A 22,075-nucleotide genomic window follows, 5' to 3' on the forward strand; every position below is an offset into this window, starting at 1 on the left:
GAAAATAACCAAGTTCGTTAACCTCGTTTGAGTGGATCACATAAAACCGAGTTTAAAGAAAAACATGCTCTGCCTCTCTGAGAAATTAACTTTATAGGTCGAAATAGTATGCGAACTACTGTCTGCAGCTCAAAAAGCAAACCCATCTTATATATATATTCCCTTTTATTTTTGCCAGTCACTGTTACATTCATCCTCGTCATTTCCATAAAACTGGGTAAGTTAATCAATCGAGAGTCGCTACCAAAAGACAGCCGTGACGCAAACCGTTGTTATTCCGGTGGTAAAACGAATATTCGGAGGAGGGGAGAAAAGGAACACCGGTGGAAGTGTAACAGAAGATAAATGAACGCTTAGAAGCACTTCCTGTGCACGATGGATGGGCCCGCCTCATCGTACTCCTGCTTGGTGATCCACATCTGCTGGAAGGTGGAGAGAGACGCGAGGATGGAGCCTCCGATCCAGACGGAGTATTTGCGCTCTGGAGGAGCGATGATCTTGATCTTCATGGTGCTAGGAGCAAGAGCAGTGATCTCCTTCTGCATCCTGTCGGCGATACCGGGGTACATGGTGGTGCCACCGGAGAGGACGTTGTTGGCGTAGAGATCCTTACGGATGTCGATGTCGCACTTCATGATGGAGTTGTAGGTGGTCTCGTGGACACCGGAGGATTCCATTCCTGTTGGTACGAAAATACTTTGCACAAAACCATACAAATAACTAACGCGTGAGTGCAGAACACAAGTTAATATTCCAGCATTATATCATAGTAAATTACTATACATTCTGCATACAAAATTGTTTTTTATCAAAGACAAGTACAATAAAACTAACATGTTTCCAGTTTGACTTACCGATGAAGGATGGCTGGAACATGGTCTCTGGGCAACGGAACCTCTCGTTTCCAATGGTGATCACCTGACCGTCAGGAAGTTCGTAGCTCTTCTCAAGGGCGCTGCTGGATGCGGCCGATGCCATTTCCTGTTCGAAGTCAAGGGCGACGTAGCAAAGTTTCTCCTTGATGTCACGCACGATTTCACGCTCGGCTGCACACAGAGTAAAAATTTGATCGTGAGGGCAAGGGTTGGGGGAATTACCCAAAGAACTGAATAACAAACTTTTACAAAAAGACTTAAAAACACGCATTAAAATGTCATGGTTTCTTTAGCTTATTGGCGGTAGCTTTGTTTGTCGCGCGGTTTAATTTGTTGACCAACCTTTACCCTATATATTCTCATCAACGCAACACTTACCGGTGGTGACGAAAGAATAGCCACGCTCAGTGAGGATCTTCATCAAGTAGTCAGTGAGGTCGCGACCGGCCAAGTCCAAACGCATGATGGCGTGGGGGAGAGCGTAACCCTCGTAGATTGGGACGTTGTGCGAAACACCATCGCCAGAGTCCAGCACGATACCTTGAAAATGCAACGAACGACTTGACGGAAAGAAACCTCTGATTTCAAACCTTTTAGCAGGGTTTGTTCTGCCGATTACAGATGCGCAAAAGTATGACTTAATTTGTAAAATAGATACACTTAAACCGCATGAATATGATTATTTGTTTTGCTTTTTCCTTTAAAAATGCAACATCTAGATTGACTTGATTGGTGGGCCAGAAACACCAGTATTGTTTTGCGGCTAACATAGCGGTTACAGATGAACGAACAAATAATAACGTGTTTCGCATATACTTGCAATATTAACCGACGTAAGAAACTCAGCTGCAAACTTACCGGTGGTACGCCCGGAAGCGTAGAGGGAAAGCACAGCTTGGATGGCGACGTACATTGCGGGGACATTGAAGGTTTCGAACATGATCTGGGTCATCTTCTCACGGTTGGCCTTGGGGTTAAGTGGGGCTTCAGTGAGGAGGACTGGGTGCTCTTCGGGGGCGACACGAAGCTCATTGTAGAAAGTGTGATGCCAGATCTTCTCCATGTCATCCCAGTTGGTGATGATTCCGTGCTCGATGGGGTATTTGAGAGTGAGGATACCACGCTTGCTCTGGGCTTCGTCACCGACGTAGCTGTCCTTTTGACCCATGCCCACCATGACGCCCTGTAAACAAAAAGAAAGTAGGAGGTGGCGTGCGATGCTGTGTGAAGTTGCATTCTTAGTGCTTGCTATGGGAATTAAGATGATTGCAACATTTCGCCTACGTTCTAATGAACATTTTACCTTGTGTCGAGTAATGAAATGGCTACGTTCGAAAGAAAACGAATAACCCATTATCTCGAGTGTTTTCCAACGTACAAATATTATTTTTCTTTGGTCCACTGCTCCTTACCTGATGTCTTGGGCGACCGACGATGGATGGGAAGACAGCCCTTGGTGCGTCATCTCCAGCGAAACCGGCCTTAACCAGACCTGAACCGTTGTCGCATACCAGCGCGGTTTGTTCTTCGTCTTCGTCCGACATATTTGCGTTGGTTGGAGATGTGTTTTACTACAAAGACACGAAATCGTTTGAAATTGCCATTTTGCATCTTTTCGAGCTATATCGCCCACAGGGGTGTGAAATTGTCATGGAAACGAGTTATTTTGGCCGAAAATCGGTCAGAAAGTACCAATTGATGAAACTATTTTATCGATAATGCTTAATTGTTTTTTTGTTTTTTTAATGGGAGTAACTTTATTTCTGTATAGTTGGTAAAACGATTGCTTTATTGCGTTTTCTTATTCTCCATCGTCCTATCTTAACTGATTGGTAATACATGTTTTACAAAGAAAATGAAATATTTTCGAAACGTTGACAGCTGGTGGTGGTTGGGGAGGTTTTCTTTAATTAAAAATATCGAAAACTAATCTTGGATCCCACAATGGGAAGTCGATACGCATTAAAATCAATTTTCATCTCACACTTGGTGCGCGCTAATTGCGGACCTTTATAATTACCCACAACCTGTCGACCGACTGCGGCAACTGCAACCCCCAGGGAAACGCCCAGCGGCCCCAAATAAACTCAGAAGCGTGCGACGCCTGTTCCGTATTCCCAGCTGGGAACGAAGTCTGCGTTTCGTCAGATGATAAGGCGACGTGTGCGGAACAACCACAGATGCATGAACCGGTCGCTTATATGGGCATAGAACCGGTCGTTCGACTGTTACCCCGCAAGTGAGATCAACCCCAATAAAGTCATGCATCTTAAAACGAAGATAATTCAACAACGCCGTATCGTCTAACTACAAAAACGGATGGTATGTTAGTAGTAAACGATATGTTTCAATGTCCACGAAAACAAGAGAGACTAAACATTGGTGATGACTTTTCACAACTAGGATTTATCGGTATTTTTGTGCGAAATAATCCGAAAACCAGACATCTTTCAAATCTCTTTCGCTTTTTTTAGATTGGAAAAGCACATGTTATTTAGAGTTGGGCTAAATGTCTGCTTATATTATTTTGATCGATGCTTAACGGAAAAAAAACTTTTTATATTTTATAACAGCCCGCTAAGCCAATAAGCAAAACTCAGTCAAAAGAATTAAGAAGAAAACATTTCGCTGTTTTGTTTTAATGTCTGGGCACACATCTGAGTAACTGGTCAAAGCTCTTGTTAGCAAAGCTTTCAAAATACTCTGTATAAGTGCCAAGACATTAAAAAAGAACAGTCAATAAACAAGAAACTGATACGACTTACTGTATAATATGAATTATGAGAGAAAATATTAGCAAACTAATTCCTCCGTTTTAAAACTGAATTTAAAAGGTCAATTGTGTAAGTAGATATTAGAAATTTTTTATGTTACATTATAAAGTAAATTAAATTAACAGCAGGCAACGATAATTGGGTAGATATTTAAACCACATTTTGCGCATTCACTATTAAAAAATTATTTATAACTCCCGATTTAAGTTCTTCCTGGCAAAGCAATAATTTTTGTTCAACTTACCACTAGCTTGTAAACTTCGGCTTTAGTCTTCAGTGCTGACTGACTCGTTGCCAACTTCCCCTCCAGTATATATCAACCGCCTCGACAGACCCCAGGGAACACATGCATTGGCTGCAGCCGCCGGCACCATATTTGGCAAGTGGCATCCATAGCTTGGGCCCTTGTCACCGGGCTCATGCCTGCACAATCATGGCGATGCCTCACGCAGCTGATTACGACGCGGGGTCTGGTTGGTGATGTCGTAATCGCTCCGATGCTGATCTGTATTTGGAGTGCGTGGCCTTATAGGGACGAGGCCGGAGTTTAGTTGAGTGGCGCAGTTGTCAGTTTATGCGATACTGCCTCTGACGCCCAGCCCATTTTCAATTTCCGAGGCTACATTTGAAGCTCCCGTGAAAGCGTATTGATTTGTTGGGATGCACTGATTGAAACGAGGAAATGCGATTAGAGGCGTTTGCAACATAAAAGTGCATGAATACAAGAAAAGCACGAGCTAATAGCTAAAGCATGCGTTTCTCTGTTTGATTTCTTTATGTCAGGACCGGATTTGTTACCTTTAAAGACGTGTGTGTTTCACAAAACTGTTCCAGATCATGGCTTCTCAGTCTTTTTTATTCCGTGACCTCATTTTAGATAAAAAATTCAATGCGACCCCTTGTTTTCGGCTGCCTGACATGTTTTTTTTTAATAACCATATGACAGCACGAACTACAGAGGCTTCAGCGAAAGCTTGTTTTGCGACACGGAAATTATGTTTTGTGACTTTCAAAATGGGATCCCGACCCCCCTGAGAAGTCCTTTTCCAGAAAACAGTAGCCAAAATCCCAGACAAAAAAACTAAACTGAAGTTTAAATGAAGTTTATCATCACCAGACCTTTAACAACACGGTTCGTTCTTTAACATTCTTTTCAAAAAAAAAAACATTAAAAAAAGAACTAATGATATAGGTTGAGGGCAGCAAGGCTTGCTTCCCAGGATATCCTGGCCACGAATACCGAGCAGGTTTTCTTCTTGGTATATTGGTCGGGTGCTTGATCAATGTTGTCGGTAATTACTATTTTATGGTGTTGCTGAACTCTAAACATCACCGCAATGTCACCCAGTGGCACTCTTTGCAAGAGGTAAACCAAAAATGTTTTGTATTCCGCGAAGAACTGGACGGGACTGAGCCTTACACATATGATTCAGTCAATGTTGGACCACACCACACGCTGCCGTACTCCTATTTGAGGGATTTAAAAGGCAACAGGGACGAGATACGTCCCTCTCCCCTGGGGCACGGTTTGTTAATTGAGACGCCCTTTTTCCAATTGATAGCTGCCAGGCGTGCCTATATGCTGGCTCTATTTACATATTTAGCCAACGTGATTGGAACGCCTCGCATGAGAAAATGAGCCTTATAACTGTTAAGGCAATATTTAGTGATTCTACTGCATTTTAACACTTTTTTAAAAAGATAAATAATCAGTTTAGGTTTACCACCTTTTTAAAACTTATATCAGTTTAACTAAAACTAAAATTCTGGCTTTGTTACTAGGGTTCTTCATTTTTAACCAATCTTCCATATTTAGAGAAAATAATACAACGTTGTAACGAGAATATAGACCTACTCAATATGCAGGGTTGCTATACCGTCCTTATGTCTAAGATTTGTCTGTACTTCTGACTTGTTCATATGTTTTGGCCCAAGCAACGTTTGGTGGCCGTTTCCGTTTCTGGTCAACATTATTTTTTCACTATTTTTACATCGAGACAATAAAAGGTCATCATGTTGAAATATCTGTACAATGTAGCACCACTGAAATTAATCGAATTTCCTTTTAGTCGTCTTCAATATTGGTTTCACATCTATGGGCGCCTAACTCGATAACCTTTATGGTTTTATCGGTGCCCATGCCATTTCATTTCCTTGTATATTGTTCTTTGCGTAGTTGCTTTTTTCGCAAAATAAACATGATTTGATTATGGCAACCTTGCCTATATATAATATACACACATATGACAGACAAACTCGTCTTAATCATTTTGAAATTGACTGACAAGCTTTCCAGGTAAAACTACTCCATTCAGATTAAACACTTGTTTTAAATTGAAAGCAAACAGTGGCAAAAGGCGCAGTAATAACCAATACAAAAAACCGACATACAAAAGGCGACGCAAGGTGGCGCGCGAGTGCAGATTCAGAATTTGCATGGAGGAAACGGCGAATGAGCACTGAACGCATGCGGGTGACGGAGAATAGTACTAAAAATAGTACAGTACAGGACTCCAGCCGTGTTTAGAAAATCGTTTTTCCACCAATACCGCCTAATACACAACAAAATATCACGTGATTTGCACGGTTTAACGATCGGAAACATGAAACGCTAGGCCTGGATCGGGAACTGAACGAATAATGCACAAAACGAAGCAATACTGCCAATCACTTAAATATAAGGACTTGGAGAAGAGAGGGAGGGAAGGTGTTCATGTTAAGGCACGCGACGAAGCCTATACTTGGCAAGGCGAAATATGAAGTAGGATTGAGAGCAAGTTAATGGCTGGGTGGTAATAATCTAGGATTGATGAGTTTTTTTGACGATTGAGTTGTTTCGATATTACTTTGTGTGCTATGCAGCGCGTTGCCATTTTTTAGACTCGGACTTGGCATTGGAGCTTTACGTGGTACGAAGTAAAGATGTGAACAATTTTACATAAAAATACAGCGATGTTCGAAGAGTTCAGAAGGATTAGCGGTCAGAAACAGCAGAAATGGAATTTTATTGAGTCCAAGTTTTTCGGTCCAAAGCACGCGCATATCTACGAACTGATTTAGTTAGGGATACAAATATATCAATATCTTGAAGCATCAGTGCCATGTCGCAACCCTATCTTACAAACACAAGTCGTAAACTGAATATAAAGGGTATGCTGAACGTAAAATGAGACATCGGATTTCGGTGTAATTCTATCTTGGTATTGCAAGAAATAAGCAAGATAGGCACCTATACATGAGTCGATCACGTTTGAAGTTTACACTTAGTTCGATCTTAATATTATTAACAAATCAGGGACAAAATTAAGGCCATGGAGTAATCTGTGTAAGGCAATAACGCGCATAAAGTAGATGAACGATTTAAGAATTATCAGAGCTCATGAATCAAAAACGGAGAAATCGCCAAAGTAATCACACAAAACCTTGAAGTGCCCTCGCGAAATGCAATCGTTTTACGAATGACTGTGGCGGTTATATCTAGTGTGGTGTTAAGATTGCCGCGGAAGGCGTGGTGACAGTGTGGCAAGAATGTGGGCGGTGGCAATTGCGTAGGTAAACATGAAGCATCTACAGCTGGGGCCGCAACATGAGAATTTCCGTGAACGTCAGTAATAAAGGTTTTAACTAAATACGCATTCCCCACACAGCGTTTTTCACCACGACGATCCGACTTTCAAACGAATTGAATTGTTTCACAAACATCTCAAAAATCGCGGTGGTATTTTAGATTGAATAATGTTCCGTGTAAGGGATTACTGACAACTTTATATTTAAATAATAACAACAATAATACTGAAGCAAGTCACGTGCAAAAGTAATCAACATAGCAACAAGTCTGGACCAAGTCCAGCAGTGGTTTACATCACTGGGGGCAAGAAACAGAACGTTTTCCTGTCTTGGGTGATGTCGGTCGTCCAGCAAGCAATCAAACGTGTCCTGAAATTTTTTTCAGTTGCTGCTGACGTCATCACTGATACTGTGACGCGCTCTGTATGATTGCTGACTCGTTGTTCTGTTTATATTCGATTCCGAATCGTCGTGTTTGAAGTCGGGTAGAAGATAACGACGCAGGTATCTGCCGAAGCAACACAGTTATTGTGAAATGGCCTAAAAACGTTGGCTATCAAAGTATCGTAAGTATGAATTGTGTTAAAAAACGTTTGTACAAACACAGAGCTGTTCAAATAGACCACCTGTTGGTAATCCTCGAAATAGTGTGTCTGTATTTTTGGTTCTCCGTCTCCTGGTCGCTGGATGGTCGTTGTGCGTTGCTCCTAGACGGATGACTGGAATCACCAGAACAACATTTTGGTGCACTTTTCTGCAACAAAACCAGCCTATATGGTAACAATGACGAAACAACTAAAGCTGTACTGGGAATAAAAGAGACTGGCCCATTACTGAAAACACTCATATATTTTTTAGTTAAAAAGTTTCGGTAAAAACTTATGCCATCATCAGTTTAAAATAGCGGGGTTGGTCTGTCTCCACAGTTTTTTGGAGCTGATATGACTGACGTCACAGATCGTAGACAAGACTCGCGTGGGTGGAAACTAAACATGTTAATGTTTTCAGCGCTATGGGTCGGTATGTTTACTCTTAGAATTATGAGTAAATCCGCTATTAGTGTTCCTAAAGCTGTACGGTTCTTATAAGTGTAGTTTATGTTGAAAAAACTGAATGAAGGAATGGCTAACTACATAATATTGTTTGGTTGGTTTGGTAAAACACCACACCAACTCATACTTATGTTTGGGTTAGAGGTAAGTTGAATAAACTTTGGTGAATTGACAAAGTATCCAGAGTATAGTTTAAAAAATAGCTTACGCGTAAAAGACGTACGACGCCTCAAAAAATTAAAAAATTCACATGCAGTAGCTTCTGAGCGTAGTAACGCTAAGTGAGTGGTAATAATGGTCATTTTCCCATCGACCATGATTCACCAATGGGATGTCCTTATAAGTTCAAAACAAACACAACTAACTAACTTTGGCCATTCCTTGAAGCATAATTACTCAAATTGTACATATGGAATACGACATTCCTTTACCATCAAACATTTCATTTGCGAGGCCATTTTGTGCCAGTAATAACCCACACACGCACCTTTAAAAAATTCCAAAAGCTCCTCAAATCCCTCGGTGATGGGATCAGATTCATCGGAGGAGGGCGCGGATAAATTCCCTTCCTGATAAACTTCATCCACATTCCAGATCTGTGATATTTCCATTCGACTTCGGCGTTGTCACGGACGCGGTCGAACGAATGTGACATCATAGCGATGAGCATGTTGAGCATGATCACTACCGCCCACAAGTGGAAGAATATTGATATGAAGAGACCAACCCATTCAGTAATCGGCAGCTGCGAGAAAGCATGGTGTTAGCTCGTGTAATGTGTTATGTACTGTAACTGATGTACCGCTTAATTGAGCCAAGTTTGGGTGGTATTACGTAACCTATGTGATAACGCTGCTGCAATAAACGTACACGCTTGTATGGCTATAAACAATGGTTAAATCCAATGTATTTAATACAAAAGCATGACACGCGAGTCTAAAGCACTGGTAAAAAGAACCACAAAGTGGAAAACTCTGTGCCTGGTAGTTTAAAAGCTAGTCCAGTGCTATACAGTCACCAGCTGCACTTGTTGAGAATTTCGCATCACTGTGCTGTTTTCCATCAGTGCGTTTCTGTGACCACGCGGCGTCGCACTTTATCTCGAGGTGCCACTTTGTGTATTTTGAACAAAATATTATCTGACCAGAAACCAAACATAAACTGTGCCCTACCTGACTTGGTTGTCGGGGAATTTTAACAGATGGAGGGGGTTCCATTTTCCAACCGTACCCGTACAATGTCCAATATTGTTGCAGCAACGACTCGCCCAAGTTGGAATATACAGGTGTACACGGCACTGTTGCATTAAAGCTGTCGTTGTCCTCACAAGTAATGCTCTCTAAGCTGGAGAGGGACCGATCCACCCTCAGTCGTTGTATTCTTGCCTAAAGTTGTAAAGCTTTGTTAAAATTTTATAAAAAGTTTCGTTTGTCTGAATAGGCAACTGTACTAGTACAAAACACAGTGTCTAAATTACATCGATCTGTAAATTAAATGTACCTAGTGCCTATAACAGGTAGGCAAAGCAAAATACCAAATTGAAGCTTCAAAAGTGAGGAATTATATTAAGTATTTCATCCATATCCATACAGTTTTAATTAACGATATTTTCATACATTACACCAGCTGTTTTCCTCACGCCGATTTTTTTTTTGGGCGCAAAGACCATAAAGTTCGCCCCTCCCGAGAAATTTTCAGTTGTTTCATTACAATTAACTATTGCAATAAATTATCCAAATATCACTGTCCAATATAAGTGCTCGCGGAAATGTTAATGGGTTGAAAGGGTCAGAGGGCTAAACATTTGGGAGGGCCCGCCTTACACTACTAGGCAATGAAACAATTTCGTGGCTGACTGGTCAATATCTTGGTTCGGACAACATCCAAACAAACACACAATTTAATACATAAATACACATACATAAAATGCACCTGCCAGGATATAAGAATTTTAAACTTACATTGCCGTAGGCCCAGTATAGCTGAGTCATAGCTACAGCGCAAGCAAAAAAAGTGATGACGAATAAGAGAAGGAAGCGGATCGTGTCCACAATCATCTTGTCCAGTGACAGTTGAAGAGGACCTAACACAAAACAACGGGAGATTAGGACCTAACACAAAACAACGGGAGATTAGGACCTAACACAAAGCAACGGGAGATTAGGACCTAACACAAAACAACGGGAGATTAGGACCTAACAAAAAACAACGGGAGATTAATATTTTATTCTTTCCACCAAAGTGTATTTCAGTTTTTCAAACACCACTCTGAATCTGCTAGCAGCAAGGTTGGCTACCCTAGCTTGTTGTCAACAAAATCCCAGGTTTTCTTCTTGGTATATGTGGGCGCTTGACCAATGTTGTCATATTTTTTATCGTCATCTCGTATCCGTTTCTAGTGTGCGCATGTGTTTTTATGACGGCTTTTGTGTGTGGTGAAAGACTTACTTTTTATCGCTTTTCAAGTTTTTATTAAATACATATATACCCTACTAGTTGAAGGCAGAACCTACGAGAGGAAGACAACTGTCACATTTCTTTATGAGGTCGAAACATTGTTCATACAGACAACTTATAGTTTACGCTATTCAGAACAATGCAAATAAACAAGTGTTTGTACATGTCATTAAACTAACGATGTCATTATTGGTGAAATATAGTTTTGCTGAAAACCATGAACTGGGTTATTGTATGATCATTGATTTGACCAAACATGGAAGTACTTTCCATCATTAGTAAATTTCGTACCGAATGTCCGATCAATGTAAAGCAGTTCCAAGGCACGGATGTGGATGAGAATCGCGAGGAAGGCAAGACAAGATTCTGACAATGCTACAAGAACGGTCTGTTCGGTTGTCCAGGCTTCTCGGTTGCACTGTTGAAAACGAAATTTCAACAACATATTTGTAATGCATTTGTGTGGACAAAATGCAAACACCAAAAAAGGGCGTTTGGTCAGTTTTAAGGCATGCTATATATTGTTTGCTGCAGGGGCTCTTGGTTAGCTAAATAAGGAAATTACTTAAAAACATGAAATGCAAAATTCTGTGGCAAGAAGTTTTGTGAATAAAAAAAAAACATGTAATGAACCTTTGGTTTAGGACATTTTTCCAATTATTACAAATTTTGGCCAAAAAAATATTTTTTTCTTTTTTCTGTAGCACCAGTTTGGTTGCGAAACATTGGTGTTCGACAAATTTCCAAGCACAATTGTTTTACATTTCATCGAAATTGCGATGCGTTACGCGTTTTGCCGAGGCAAACTTTTATTTGTTATAATTTAATTCTCCGACGTACCTCTGGAGTTATAGGATCTGGAGGACATTGAGAAGGTGGGTTGTGCAACACAACATCCACTATCTTGAGGAAAATCACCGTCATGAAAAGGGACATTGTCCCGAGATCGTTCAACCTCCACTGATTGGTGAAGTTTTCGCAAAAGGACATTTCCCGCTGTTTTTTTATCTGAAAACAAAATCAGGCGATTCGACTTGATGAAAACGACAAGATGCAAACCAAAATGTTTTATTGTTACGTCACAGTCATACTGTGTTGTCGCGAACAGAAAGGACTGGCGGTAAAATTGCGTATGCTTTTCTTTGGGTGGCGACACATTACGCATGCTTCTAGTTTGTTGCGCCAGAAAGCATTTGCAAACCCCTGATGTGAACATAAAAAACAAAGGGGGTTTCTTTGCCAAACTGCTTAGCGAGCAAGATCGTCATTAGCCAACTAAAGCTACACCGAGAGACCTAATAGGTCTAAAAAGTGTGTACCGGTTGCAGCTCTGGCCCGATTACCTGACATAAAAACCATGCCGTTGTTTTCGTTTTTAAATACTTTAGAAAAAGGTTTGGATGGCTGTAACAAAAATACAGTTATATTGGGTAAAAACGTTTAAAATTTTAAACCGACCTCATTTACAAGGCGAGCTATTATCCAAACGAATAACAACCACTCCAAGACATTAGGCTGCATTCCCAGACAATCACATGGTGAATACGTCATCAGGATCACTCTGACGTCCATGAGAACGACGAAAATGATTTCCGAAGCCATGTGACAACCAAGGTTCACCATTGGGTTTCGTAATAAGCTTCCGACTCTAATGGGTTTCAATACGATCATATAACTAAGCATTATTGCAAAGATAGCAAAATCAGAATGTCTTAAGTACATGTTGCAATGGTGTCTACTTTAAGTTTTGTTTTAAGCGCGAATCTAACGAATTGGTCATTGCATTAATCGGACGAGTTATATACATGCCACAAAAAAACGCATTGATGATGATGATGAAAACACGCCGCGCGGTGGCGTTATGGAGTAATTATTATTACACTACTCTTCATACTGCAGATGTGTGGCTGTTGGCTAACATAACTAAGCTTTAAACAACAACACAAAAGTGGATTTTGGCAATTGGGAAAATGTAAAACATAAAATACCTTGCAATTAGTTTGTTCAGTTAACCACAAATTTTAAGGCACAACAAACATTTAGATAACTCACTTCGATTCCGGAGCAACAACAAAGGCGAGGCAAAGGAGGGGGAAAAAAATACTGAGGAAGAAACGGGTGACGAGCGTTTGCCAACCGCTTTCGCTTTCAAACAGGGTTCCTTGTCTGATGCAAGACAAGGCGAGTTGACAGTTGTCATGGGCGACAAACCGTTTCATCCTGACTTCGAATCCTCGTTGCATCGGCGCCAGATAATTCTTCTGCAGAGTCTGAAACGTTGTTTGGGGGTTTACTCTTTTGTTACAGCATGAATTTTGTGAGATGCTTACAGATGGCCACTGTTTCAACCTGTAAGGTCGCATCAGTGTAGCTTGGTGTGAATAGACGATTTTGTCGGGCAAACGGCCAGGCAAAGACATTGCGGTATGTTGCATATACTTTAATTAAAATACAACTGAAATACGATATACAGTGTGTGTTCCGGAAGAGTCACAGAGGATAGTAAAAAAATGTTTATAAACCGTCCGTACGAGTGAAGTTTTTTTTGGGTTTCATCATAAACATCATTTTCATAATTAAAGGATTTGTTCAGTTACAATATGCATAATTTTAATAAATTAGTCCCCCACGATAAGCAATATTAAAGTATCATTTGTACTTATGTGTTAATTTCATTGCAGTTTTCCTGAAGTTTTACCAAATTAGCGAAACGTAAAAGTTGTTTTAAAACTTGACAGGCCCGCGGTGGAAAAAGGTTGAAAATTATTGTTTTTAACCGGTAAAACAGGGTGTGAAGTAGCAAATAAGATGTTTCTTCGTTACGTTTCGATGATAAACATTTGTTGTTCTTTAAGCCTGGTCAAGTGGTTTGTGTATAGGCCCTACATTCCTCTAAAAACACTCATTGCCAGGCAAAACTGCTTTTTTGAAAAATCTGATCCAATGTCGCGTACGATTCAACACAGGACTGTATGTGGAATGTTTGTATGTTCCCATTGGGAAGGCAGCGCGACTGTTTAGTGGACGCCAAGTCGTACAAGGAAAAAAACAGTTGGTCAACCGGGAATTAGTTTCACTCAAGATTTGATTGACGCAACAGCCTGCAATGCGCAGTCACTTGGAAGCTATCAACGTGTTGTTGTGTGCGAATCTGCGACCGCTGCAGTAATTGCACGTTTCTGTGCCCAGAGGTAACTGCCAGTTTATGAAGAACGCGTTAAACTGAATGGAAGTATTTGACAATGCGTCATAGCACTGACCTAAATGCAAATTTAAAGGCTAAGAAAAGAATGTCGCTAAACTGTAAACGATAAATTAGGCACGGTTTATTGCGAAATAGTGGTGTTTTCAACGATGACCCTTATTTTAATTTTAAATGTTATAAAATCGGTTATGACGCGTTACCTCGCAGTAACATAACCAACAGCACGATAAACCAACTTTAACTTTTTAAATCTTTGAAAATATCATTCAAGTGTTGTTGGAAAATCCTTACCTTGCGAGGTTGACCTGGAGGTTCGAATCGTAGCAGATCGGCGAGGTCGGAAGGAGATCTAACTTCACTGAGGAGGTCACACGCGAAATCCTCAACCTTTCAACAAATACTGCGTTACACATCAATGCACACGCAGGCTTGTACTATGGGGTACAGCCATAAGGTTTCGAAGTGAAAACAAATTCTTGCCTGGACGGTTGAATTTACAGGACAAAATAAACCATTGTTTTTTCGTATACTTGGTGAAATTTCTTAAATTAGTGAATCAATTTACTAAATTTAAGTTTCTCACAGCTATTTGGGACACAACAGCCAGAAAGGGGTACGGGTAAGAATTATTTTACCGGAACGGCGTTCCCTACCGTTCCGGCTTACTAAGCGACAATTCAATTTGACAATTGTATATTTCAACCTAAACTGTATCCGATGTACAAGATAGTATGTTATATATCATCACAGCACCTTACAACGTTCGCATTACACCATATTAACTTACGACCCATAGTTTAAACTAAATAGAAGTATAGCCATAAAACGAGAAATTAAGATACAGTTGCCAAAAGCATGCAAAGGTAAAAACCAAAATTAAGGAGTTCTCCTTAAAACGCTACTACAGGAATTTGCTTCAACCGGTGACCATAACCCCCAAAATGAGTCAGGGACTTTTGGGGGCAGTGGAGAAGGGGACGTATTTGTGACTTTGTTCAACAACAGGGTGATAATTAATTCGTTTAGCCACCATTCTGGACCATTCTGCCGTTAGTTTTTACCTAATTTACAAACATCCCCTTTGGTTTAAATGCATTTTACTCAGACTTCACCTAAGCACTTGATAAGTTTAAACATTCATAGTCATCAATTATAGCGGAGAAGCGGAATACCTGTTCAGCGAGCGGAACGTACAGTGACCGCGCCGCTGGTTCTGTGCTTGCCTTCTTCTTGAGCTTGCGGTAAAGCAGGAAGATATTTTCAAGGAAATCGCGACAATCTGACGTAAATTTAGAGCGGTTTTAGCACATCATGCACGCTTTACGATTATACGTAATAATTCTGAGAATAAACAAACTGACCCACAGTTCCGAAAACATTTGACTGTGACATCTGCAGGTCAGCTCTATTTTACTGTGGAGCTAAACCAACAACGGCATTTTTATACTTTTTAAGCTGAAGTTTTTGCCGAAACGTTTCAACTGAATAAAACATGTTAAAATTTTCAGCACTATGGGCCAGTCCGTTTATTCTCAGAATTATAAATCTTAGTAGATCCGCTATTAGTGTTTATCACGTTATACTTGCTCAAAATGCATAAAACAATACAAAAATGATAGCAGTCGAGGTACCGTCTTCTCCTTCAGTAAACATCATGATCATATATGCAGGGCTGGCTCGAGCTCGGTAATAGAGAATCTTGTTGTTCGAGGCGTCCCAACTTTTCTCCAGTACAGTAGAGGGTTTATTCTCGTTGTTGTTGTCCCCGCCGCGGTCGGTGGTGCGACGGGAGAATAACCGCTTCAAAGTGTTCTGGTTTGATATTCTGGAAAAGTGTTTCGTTCAGACTTGGCCACTGTTCGACCAAATTGGTCTATCGGTGCGGTTTGTTACTAAATAAATATTATGATATTGGCTCTATTGCGTACACAGAGTCGTTCCGAACCTTTTGGAAAGTTATGCAAAGTGCAAAAGGTCTCATTTTCCTGTGTTAAATTGCTTTTAACATTGCAGTGATCGACGAATACAGAATTTCAATGTGAGCTAAAGATTAACATGGTTCTTGCGACTATACTGTATAACCTTATAGTTTTATCGGTGTCCACGCAATTCTATTTGTTTTAAGTTTTGTTCATCTACGAATAGTTTTTACAAATACAAATCATTTGATAAGAATTTGCATAGAGCAAAGTGATAAAAAGGTTTGTGTTACGTCTAAATACTACAGCAACAACACGGTACCTAAAAACCGCTAACAAATCAATTGTACGTTTGCTGAAGTAGGGGGGGTCATATTACCAAGTTAAACCGTGGTAAGTAAGGACACCTTAGTCTACACGCTACTATCTTTCGGATTGAACTATCGCACGATCGATAAAAGCGGGATTTCCATTCAATCAGTTTTGTCAACGCAAACTTGCCACGCATGACCGCTAAAGCGTAAAACATCCTTTCAAGCGAGGATAATTGCAACAAAAAATTCCTTCCCGTCACAACATATTAAGCCTTTGCCCCAAATAGAAGCGGGCGCTTATCCAAGTTTTATGGATGAAATTGTATTTGTTCTAGTAATTTTATTGGGGAATCTTTATACTTAACTGATATTATGTACAACAACAAGTACGCAGAAAATCAAAAGAATTACGTAAAAAGACCAACGTACTTGAATCCGTGTGAATGTAGAATTTTGAGCATGACGTAATCGTTCTTGTGAGCGGCCAGTTGAATCGGTGTCAACCCTGAAAAATCCGAGTTAAGGCCGGGTCCACACTTACGCTTTGCGCGGCCTCAATTGGCCATTTATTTGCAATCACAGTAATATAGATAACACATAGAAACGAGAAATGGTTTCATAAAAATTATTATGCCCAAGCAACCATGTGAATCGGACAAGAATATGACGTAATAAGCGACAGGATACACACCACGCAACGTGTTTTTCATCACGCCCTCCTAAAGGGGATATAAAAGTCATGATGGGTTTTAAAATTTTACAATATGTTTACACTATCCACTACTGACGTTTTGACAGGAAATCCCAACAACTGTTTATGAAAGTTCGTGGTTTTAAACAACCCATGCCGTATGTCACATGTACACGGAATGGCTCAATTCATAGTTTAGGGAAATATATTTTTTGCATAAGAAATAGCTATTTTCATAGATTAAGATGTAGCACCGTTGTAGTCAATCACAGGCTTGGCAAAGTACACTTTGCGGTTTAGAGTGCTGCTAGGGTTTTTATATCATGCAAACTCACCAGCTGGATAAAAGGAGTCTTCCCCGGTAATTACTTGCTGTCTGTTTGCATCGTATTCCATAAACAGTTCCACGATCTCATAGAACCCAAAGTCGATGGAATGGTACAAGCACTCGTCTATATCAACCTTGTAACAGATAAAAATTGTGGTCGAAAAATATCCCAAGAAATGTTCATAACTATCAACATAGAAATCATAGTCATACGACCGCGCGATTTGTTTTTTTTATGACGAAACAAGGTTTATTCCGCAACGAAAGCATTCAGGTACACACAAATGATAAGAAAATAATTTCCTCCCTAATAATTTTGCAGTCTTACCTTGAAGCCAAGGAGCATTTTCATCATTTCCGTATCGCGGTTTAGCATTGCTATAAACAAAGCAGACCTCCCCCACTCATCTCTACAGTTCTTATTGAACTTCCTCTTGTCAAACCCTGACTCCTTGCCATCTTTTTTGATCCTACGAGCCCTCGATGTTGGCCTTGTGGTGGTAATAACGGGCAGGTGTGCTTTGGAGAGACGTTTCTGCTGTTTTGCGATGGCCCATCGGGACGCCCGCGACGGTTTCTCAACAGACGGACTATCTGTGGCCTCCAAGGTGTTCATCTCGATGACAGTGGCCGATTCTTTAGGGTCCGTCTTGATAGGTTCGTTCGCTTTTTTCAATACGGCCTTGGCCGTTTTCTTTCCGGTCGTGCGAAGTGGTCGGGGTTTTTCATCCATGTCATCTTCCACCTTTTCAGTTTTGGGTGACTTGGGTTCGCTTTGCTTTTTTTCGTCGCCCGATCCGTCGCTGGTGTCGGAGTCGGTTTTGTAACCTTCCAGGTAATCGCGAGCCTCTTCCACGTCGCCGCTTTCCACGGCCCTGAAAGATGGGTTACGCTGTTGCTTATGTATTTTTTAACAATTAAAACCATTCTCGTTAAGGGAGGCCTGTGAGTTTAGAGGTTCCCGACCTTTCTGCACTTCGGACCGCTATTTACACTACCCGGTACAAAATCTATGCCAAAATGTTCCAAAAAGAACGTAATAATAGAAAATGAAATATCAAAAGGGAAAAGCACGTGCTTAGCTTTAAAACATAAGAAATCCATTTTATGTTAAATAATTATATAATGGAGGACTGGTAAAAAATCAATCCCCACCATTGCGACCCAGGTCAAATGTTTGACCGTAATATATAGATATTTTATTGCAGCAGTTGTATTGAAACTACTGGGAAACTCTATAGTAGAAATACATGTTAATCTTTGTGTGACATTTGAGGGTCCTGGTTTACAACACATTATATGGTATATTTCTATGTCCGTTAACCACATATAGCAGCAAGTGAAACTTGCAAAACACCTGAGGAAATGTAATTCTTCATCGGCAGCTTCTTTGTGGGTAAAGTACATGTTTGTGAAGGTCGCCACCGTTCTAAGTTTAGCGTAGGTGGACTGGGTGTGGCGGGGTAGTGTTCCATATTGACCGGTCTCTTGCTTCGGTACTTTGCCGTTCAATCGACGGTCCAACGTACCCGTGTGCCTGTAGATGTGGAAACATTTGAATAAAATCTGAATCCCCAATAGTTTGTATGGGTTTACTTCGTGAGCTGGGACAACATTAAGATAACAAGTGATATAATGTAATTATCATGAGTACAATCAACGGAGCCAAACATATGTTATTTTTAGTTATCTAAGAAAGTCAAGGAGTGACAAACGATCAATGTCAGTGTAATCTTTAATTTTTAAAAACGCAAACGTCAGAGCCAGTCGTCAACACCCACACCTTCACATGCTGATTTCAATTATATTACGGTTCTCTTCACTATGTATAGAATTGATGTGTTTATTTGAATAAATTTTCAGCTATGATACACTCGTGATTTGCGAACTGGACCGAACTTTTTTCAATCTAAACCAAAAAAAAACTCATTACGCATATACATGTATTAATGCGTTGGTAAAAAGTGCATCTTTCGAATTTAGTAACGAGAAAGTCTGTCACGTCAGTCAGGTCAGCTCTATATTCTGCAATATGGGCCAGTATCTTTGTTCTCCGCAACGCTTACTCGGGTTTAGGAGAGGGGTGAGCGTGGTTCATTCTTGAAGACAGGATATGACGAGGAGCAAGAAGTTGTCTGAGAGAAGGGAGTTCAACAAGCACGTCCTCATCGGAGGCAAATCCTCCATTCCGCCTCGTCGACATGACGACAAACTAAAGTAACGCTGCAAAAAAACAAAATATTTTCGGGTTATTTGTGTTGAAACACTTTCATGCGTTACTTTATGAAGAATAAGTTGGACAGGGGATTGAGGTCGTTTTTTTTTTTAAAAGTAAACCAATTATAAGGCGCCATAACACAACCTAAACCCTCTTTTTCTTTACTTTCAAAATACTAACTGACATAAATTTCTTGTCGCCTATAATGAAATTATGCACCTAAATATCTAAATTTTTTGAACGGTAAGTGTTAAGATTTAGGAACATTTGCTAAATCGTCATTTCCACCAATTCGCTGAAAAAACGTAGTCGAAACGTTCTGTTGTAAGGAGGAATGCTATACATTGACATTGTTATGCTCATGCAGTTACCGAACCATGTAGTTTCGTGGTTCCAGACGGATGACTTTTGCTTGAGACCCAAGGCCAACTATAAGTTTATTGTTTATTCTAGTACATTGCCTTTGGCGGTTGTATTAACAGAGGTGAATCACGCAAAGAACAACTTTTCATTAAACTTGTCCTACTTCAGTCAAGATATTCACAACACTGTAGGTGCAGTTTTCCTGCATTATGTATGTAAATAACTCAGTGTTATCGGCCAAGCGTGAAGGGCGCCAGCATTCTGGCTTGATTTGGACTGCGCCGAATATTTCTCTTCTACGCACGAGCGATAAGAGGCTTCACTGTAATTAATGGCTAGTTCGACTGTCTTGTGACATCAAGTTGCCTGACGCGGAAGCATTTTTATTTGAGTTGGATTGCAACCAGAGGAATGAAGCAAAAGGTTGTTGGTGTTTAAATTTTGCCTAGCGAAAAAATCACCAAAAACCATTCTTTAAGGACTTTAAATACAGGCAATCGTTTGCGTGCCATTAAATTGTGCTTCGTTTTTTTTAGCAATTACGTCATGGGAATTAGCCGCAAGTACACAAACTTTCACTTCTGCAGCACAGGAAGTGTGATCAACACGTGCGGTGCAACAGTAGCTCCTGCGATAATAGGATTGTTCAAAATGCGGAAAACCCCATTCAAGAGCGCTTGGCTCAAATGCAGGTGAAGAATGCGAACCCACAAGAGTTCGTTGCTTGGTGTCAAATTTTTCCGCATGGGTCAACAGCAGAGCTTGCGCACTGCACTAAAAAAGCAAACATTTTGGGACAGTAATTTGGGCTGGCAAAGAGCATTGGACCACAAAAATCCTATGTTTACCGAAAACTACGTGGCTTCATGCCCGCACACAAGTAAATAAAATTCACTTGCAATAATTCGACAAAACAATGCTAGATTGTTCTGCTGCTTGCAACGTTCGGGAATGCTTGGGCTGATTTTATTTTACGGAAAATCGTGCCTGGAGACTATTAATCATACAAAGAATTTGCCAATGGCGTTTTCGACGACTGCAGTGCAGTGATTCTTAACCGCGTTACTTGTTGTTTTTTAGTGTTACTTGTTTTTTAGGTCAAAGAGATTGCTTGCGTAAAGTTTTCATTAGGTTTTCTTTCGCATTTAACCGCGTTATTTAGTGATTCTTAACCGCGTTACTTGTTGTTTTTTAGCGTACCACATGGTTCCCTTATCTAATCATATTGGTATTAAATGTGAAAACATTATCAAGACTAAATAACGCGGTTAAATGCGAAAGAAAACCTAATGAAAACTTTACGCAAGCAATCTCTTTGACCTACGACATAACCAAGCTTTATATAGGACAGGTCAGGATTTCGATCACAGATTGAGAAACACGAACAGATTGGGCAGTGATTTGCAAAGTGGGTTCCGCAAAATCCTACTTGGCTCTATGAGATAAATATAAAGGATTCCCTTTAGATTTTACGCAAAAACAGTCGAATATTGTCTGTTAAACCTTTGCAGAGTTTCACAAACAAAAAAAAACTGCTAGAAACAATTTTTACTGGTATATATTTGTCCAAGCGTTAAATGCCTGTGCAAGGAAGTAGACTTCAGTCTAGGCCAATGTGCACAATTTAGCCATGATTTAATAAGTTTATGCTGGGACCAGACAATGCACGTTAGTTTCGAACGTAGCCTATGTTTATTTGAGCTCATCTCACTTCCTTTTCTTACAGATCCTTTAGGATTTAAAACTTACCGCACGCACTCCATTTTCATATGCTTGAAAATTCAATTCAGGAAAATTTATTGTTGGTTCTATATTAGTTTGCTGGAAAAAAGGACACACTTGATAATATGTTTACACAAAAGATTTCCTTTACGAAGTAAATTTTGACTCTTTGCCAGTGCAGAGACGCAGTGAAACTCTCTTTATCTGTATTTCAAGCAATGAAATTCTTTTTATTAACGCCCGCCTGAAAACAACCCCATGAACTGCTAAAGGATAAGAAGAAAAACCTTGACCCCTAATTAAATATGCGATGTAGCCAAATGACCAACGTTTGACAACAGATTGCAGACAACAATTACTTCTATAAGTTTGCAACCTGTAATTTAGTGCAAGGCCATAATACTTTGCTTCACGACAATTAGCCTCTGGCCTGACCTCATGTACTGACATTACACGTATTATGTCCAATAACATGCAATATTTCTGTGTTTAAAACACGAACAACCTTAAATTGCAACGCACCAAGAGAGAGATACACACTAGTTTATGCAAAAAATATAGTTTTATTATGTTCAGTTATACGCTGAAGA

At 40.1% G+C, this 22,075-nt stretch overlaps 2 protein-coding genes across 2 annotated transcripts; both read right to left on the reverse strand.

Annotated features, from left to right (window-relative positions):
* Positions 1-257: 257 nt before the first annotated feature.
* LOC145905639 (actin, muscle-type) lies at positions 258-3,983 on the reverse strand. Its single transcript, XM_082992896.1, has 6 exons — positions 3,894-3,983; positions 2,288-2,446; positions 1,734-2,058; positions 1,254-1,415; positions 855-1,046; positions 258-679 (listed from the first exon to the last, which is right to left on the reverse strand). The coding sequence occupies exons 2-6, from the start codon at positions 2,417-2,419 to the stop codon at positions 354-356; spliced, it is 1,137 nt and encodes a 378-aa protein (XP_082849022.1). The 5' UTR covers positions 2,420-2,446; positions 3,894-3,983; the 3' UTR covers positions 258-353.
* Positions 3,984-5,959: 1,976 nt separating this feature from the next.
* Positions 5,960-21,586, reverse strand: LOC145897410 (short transient receptor potential channel 5-like). The gene is made up of 18 exons (XM_082985689.1): positions 21,513-21,586; positions 19,249-19,405; positions 18,540-18,719; positions 17,511-18,057; positions 17,190-17,316; positions 16,593-16,668; positions 15,562-15,755; positions 15,103-15,209; positions 14,222-14,317; positions 12,778-12,995; positions 12,184-12,373; positions 11,566-11,733; positions 11,017-11,143; positions 10,230-10,351; positions 9,441-9,653; positions 8,756-9,013; positions 7,843-7,970; positions 5,960-7,724 (listed from the first exon to the last, which is right to left on the reverse strand). Exons 2-18 carry the CDS (start codon positions 19,383-19,385, stop codon positions 7,598-7,600), a joined length of 3,015 nt encoding a protein of 1,004 aa, XP_082841815.1. The 5' UTR covers positions 19,386-19,405; positions 21,513-21,586; the 3' UTR covers positions 5,960-7,597.
* Between the last annotated feature and the right edge of the window lie 489 nt (positions 21,587-22,075).

Source organism: Ascidia mentula, chromosome 1 (genome assembly GCF_947561715.1).
Source record: "Ascidia mentula chromosome 1, kaAscMent1.1, whole genome shotgun sequence".
In the NCBI taxonomy this organism is placed as follows: domain Eukaryota; kingdom Metazoa; phylum Chordata; class Ascidiacea; order Phlebobranchia; family Ascidiidae; genus Ascidia; species Ascidia mentula.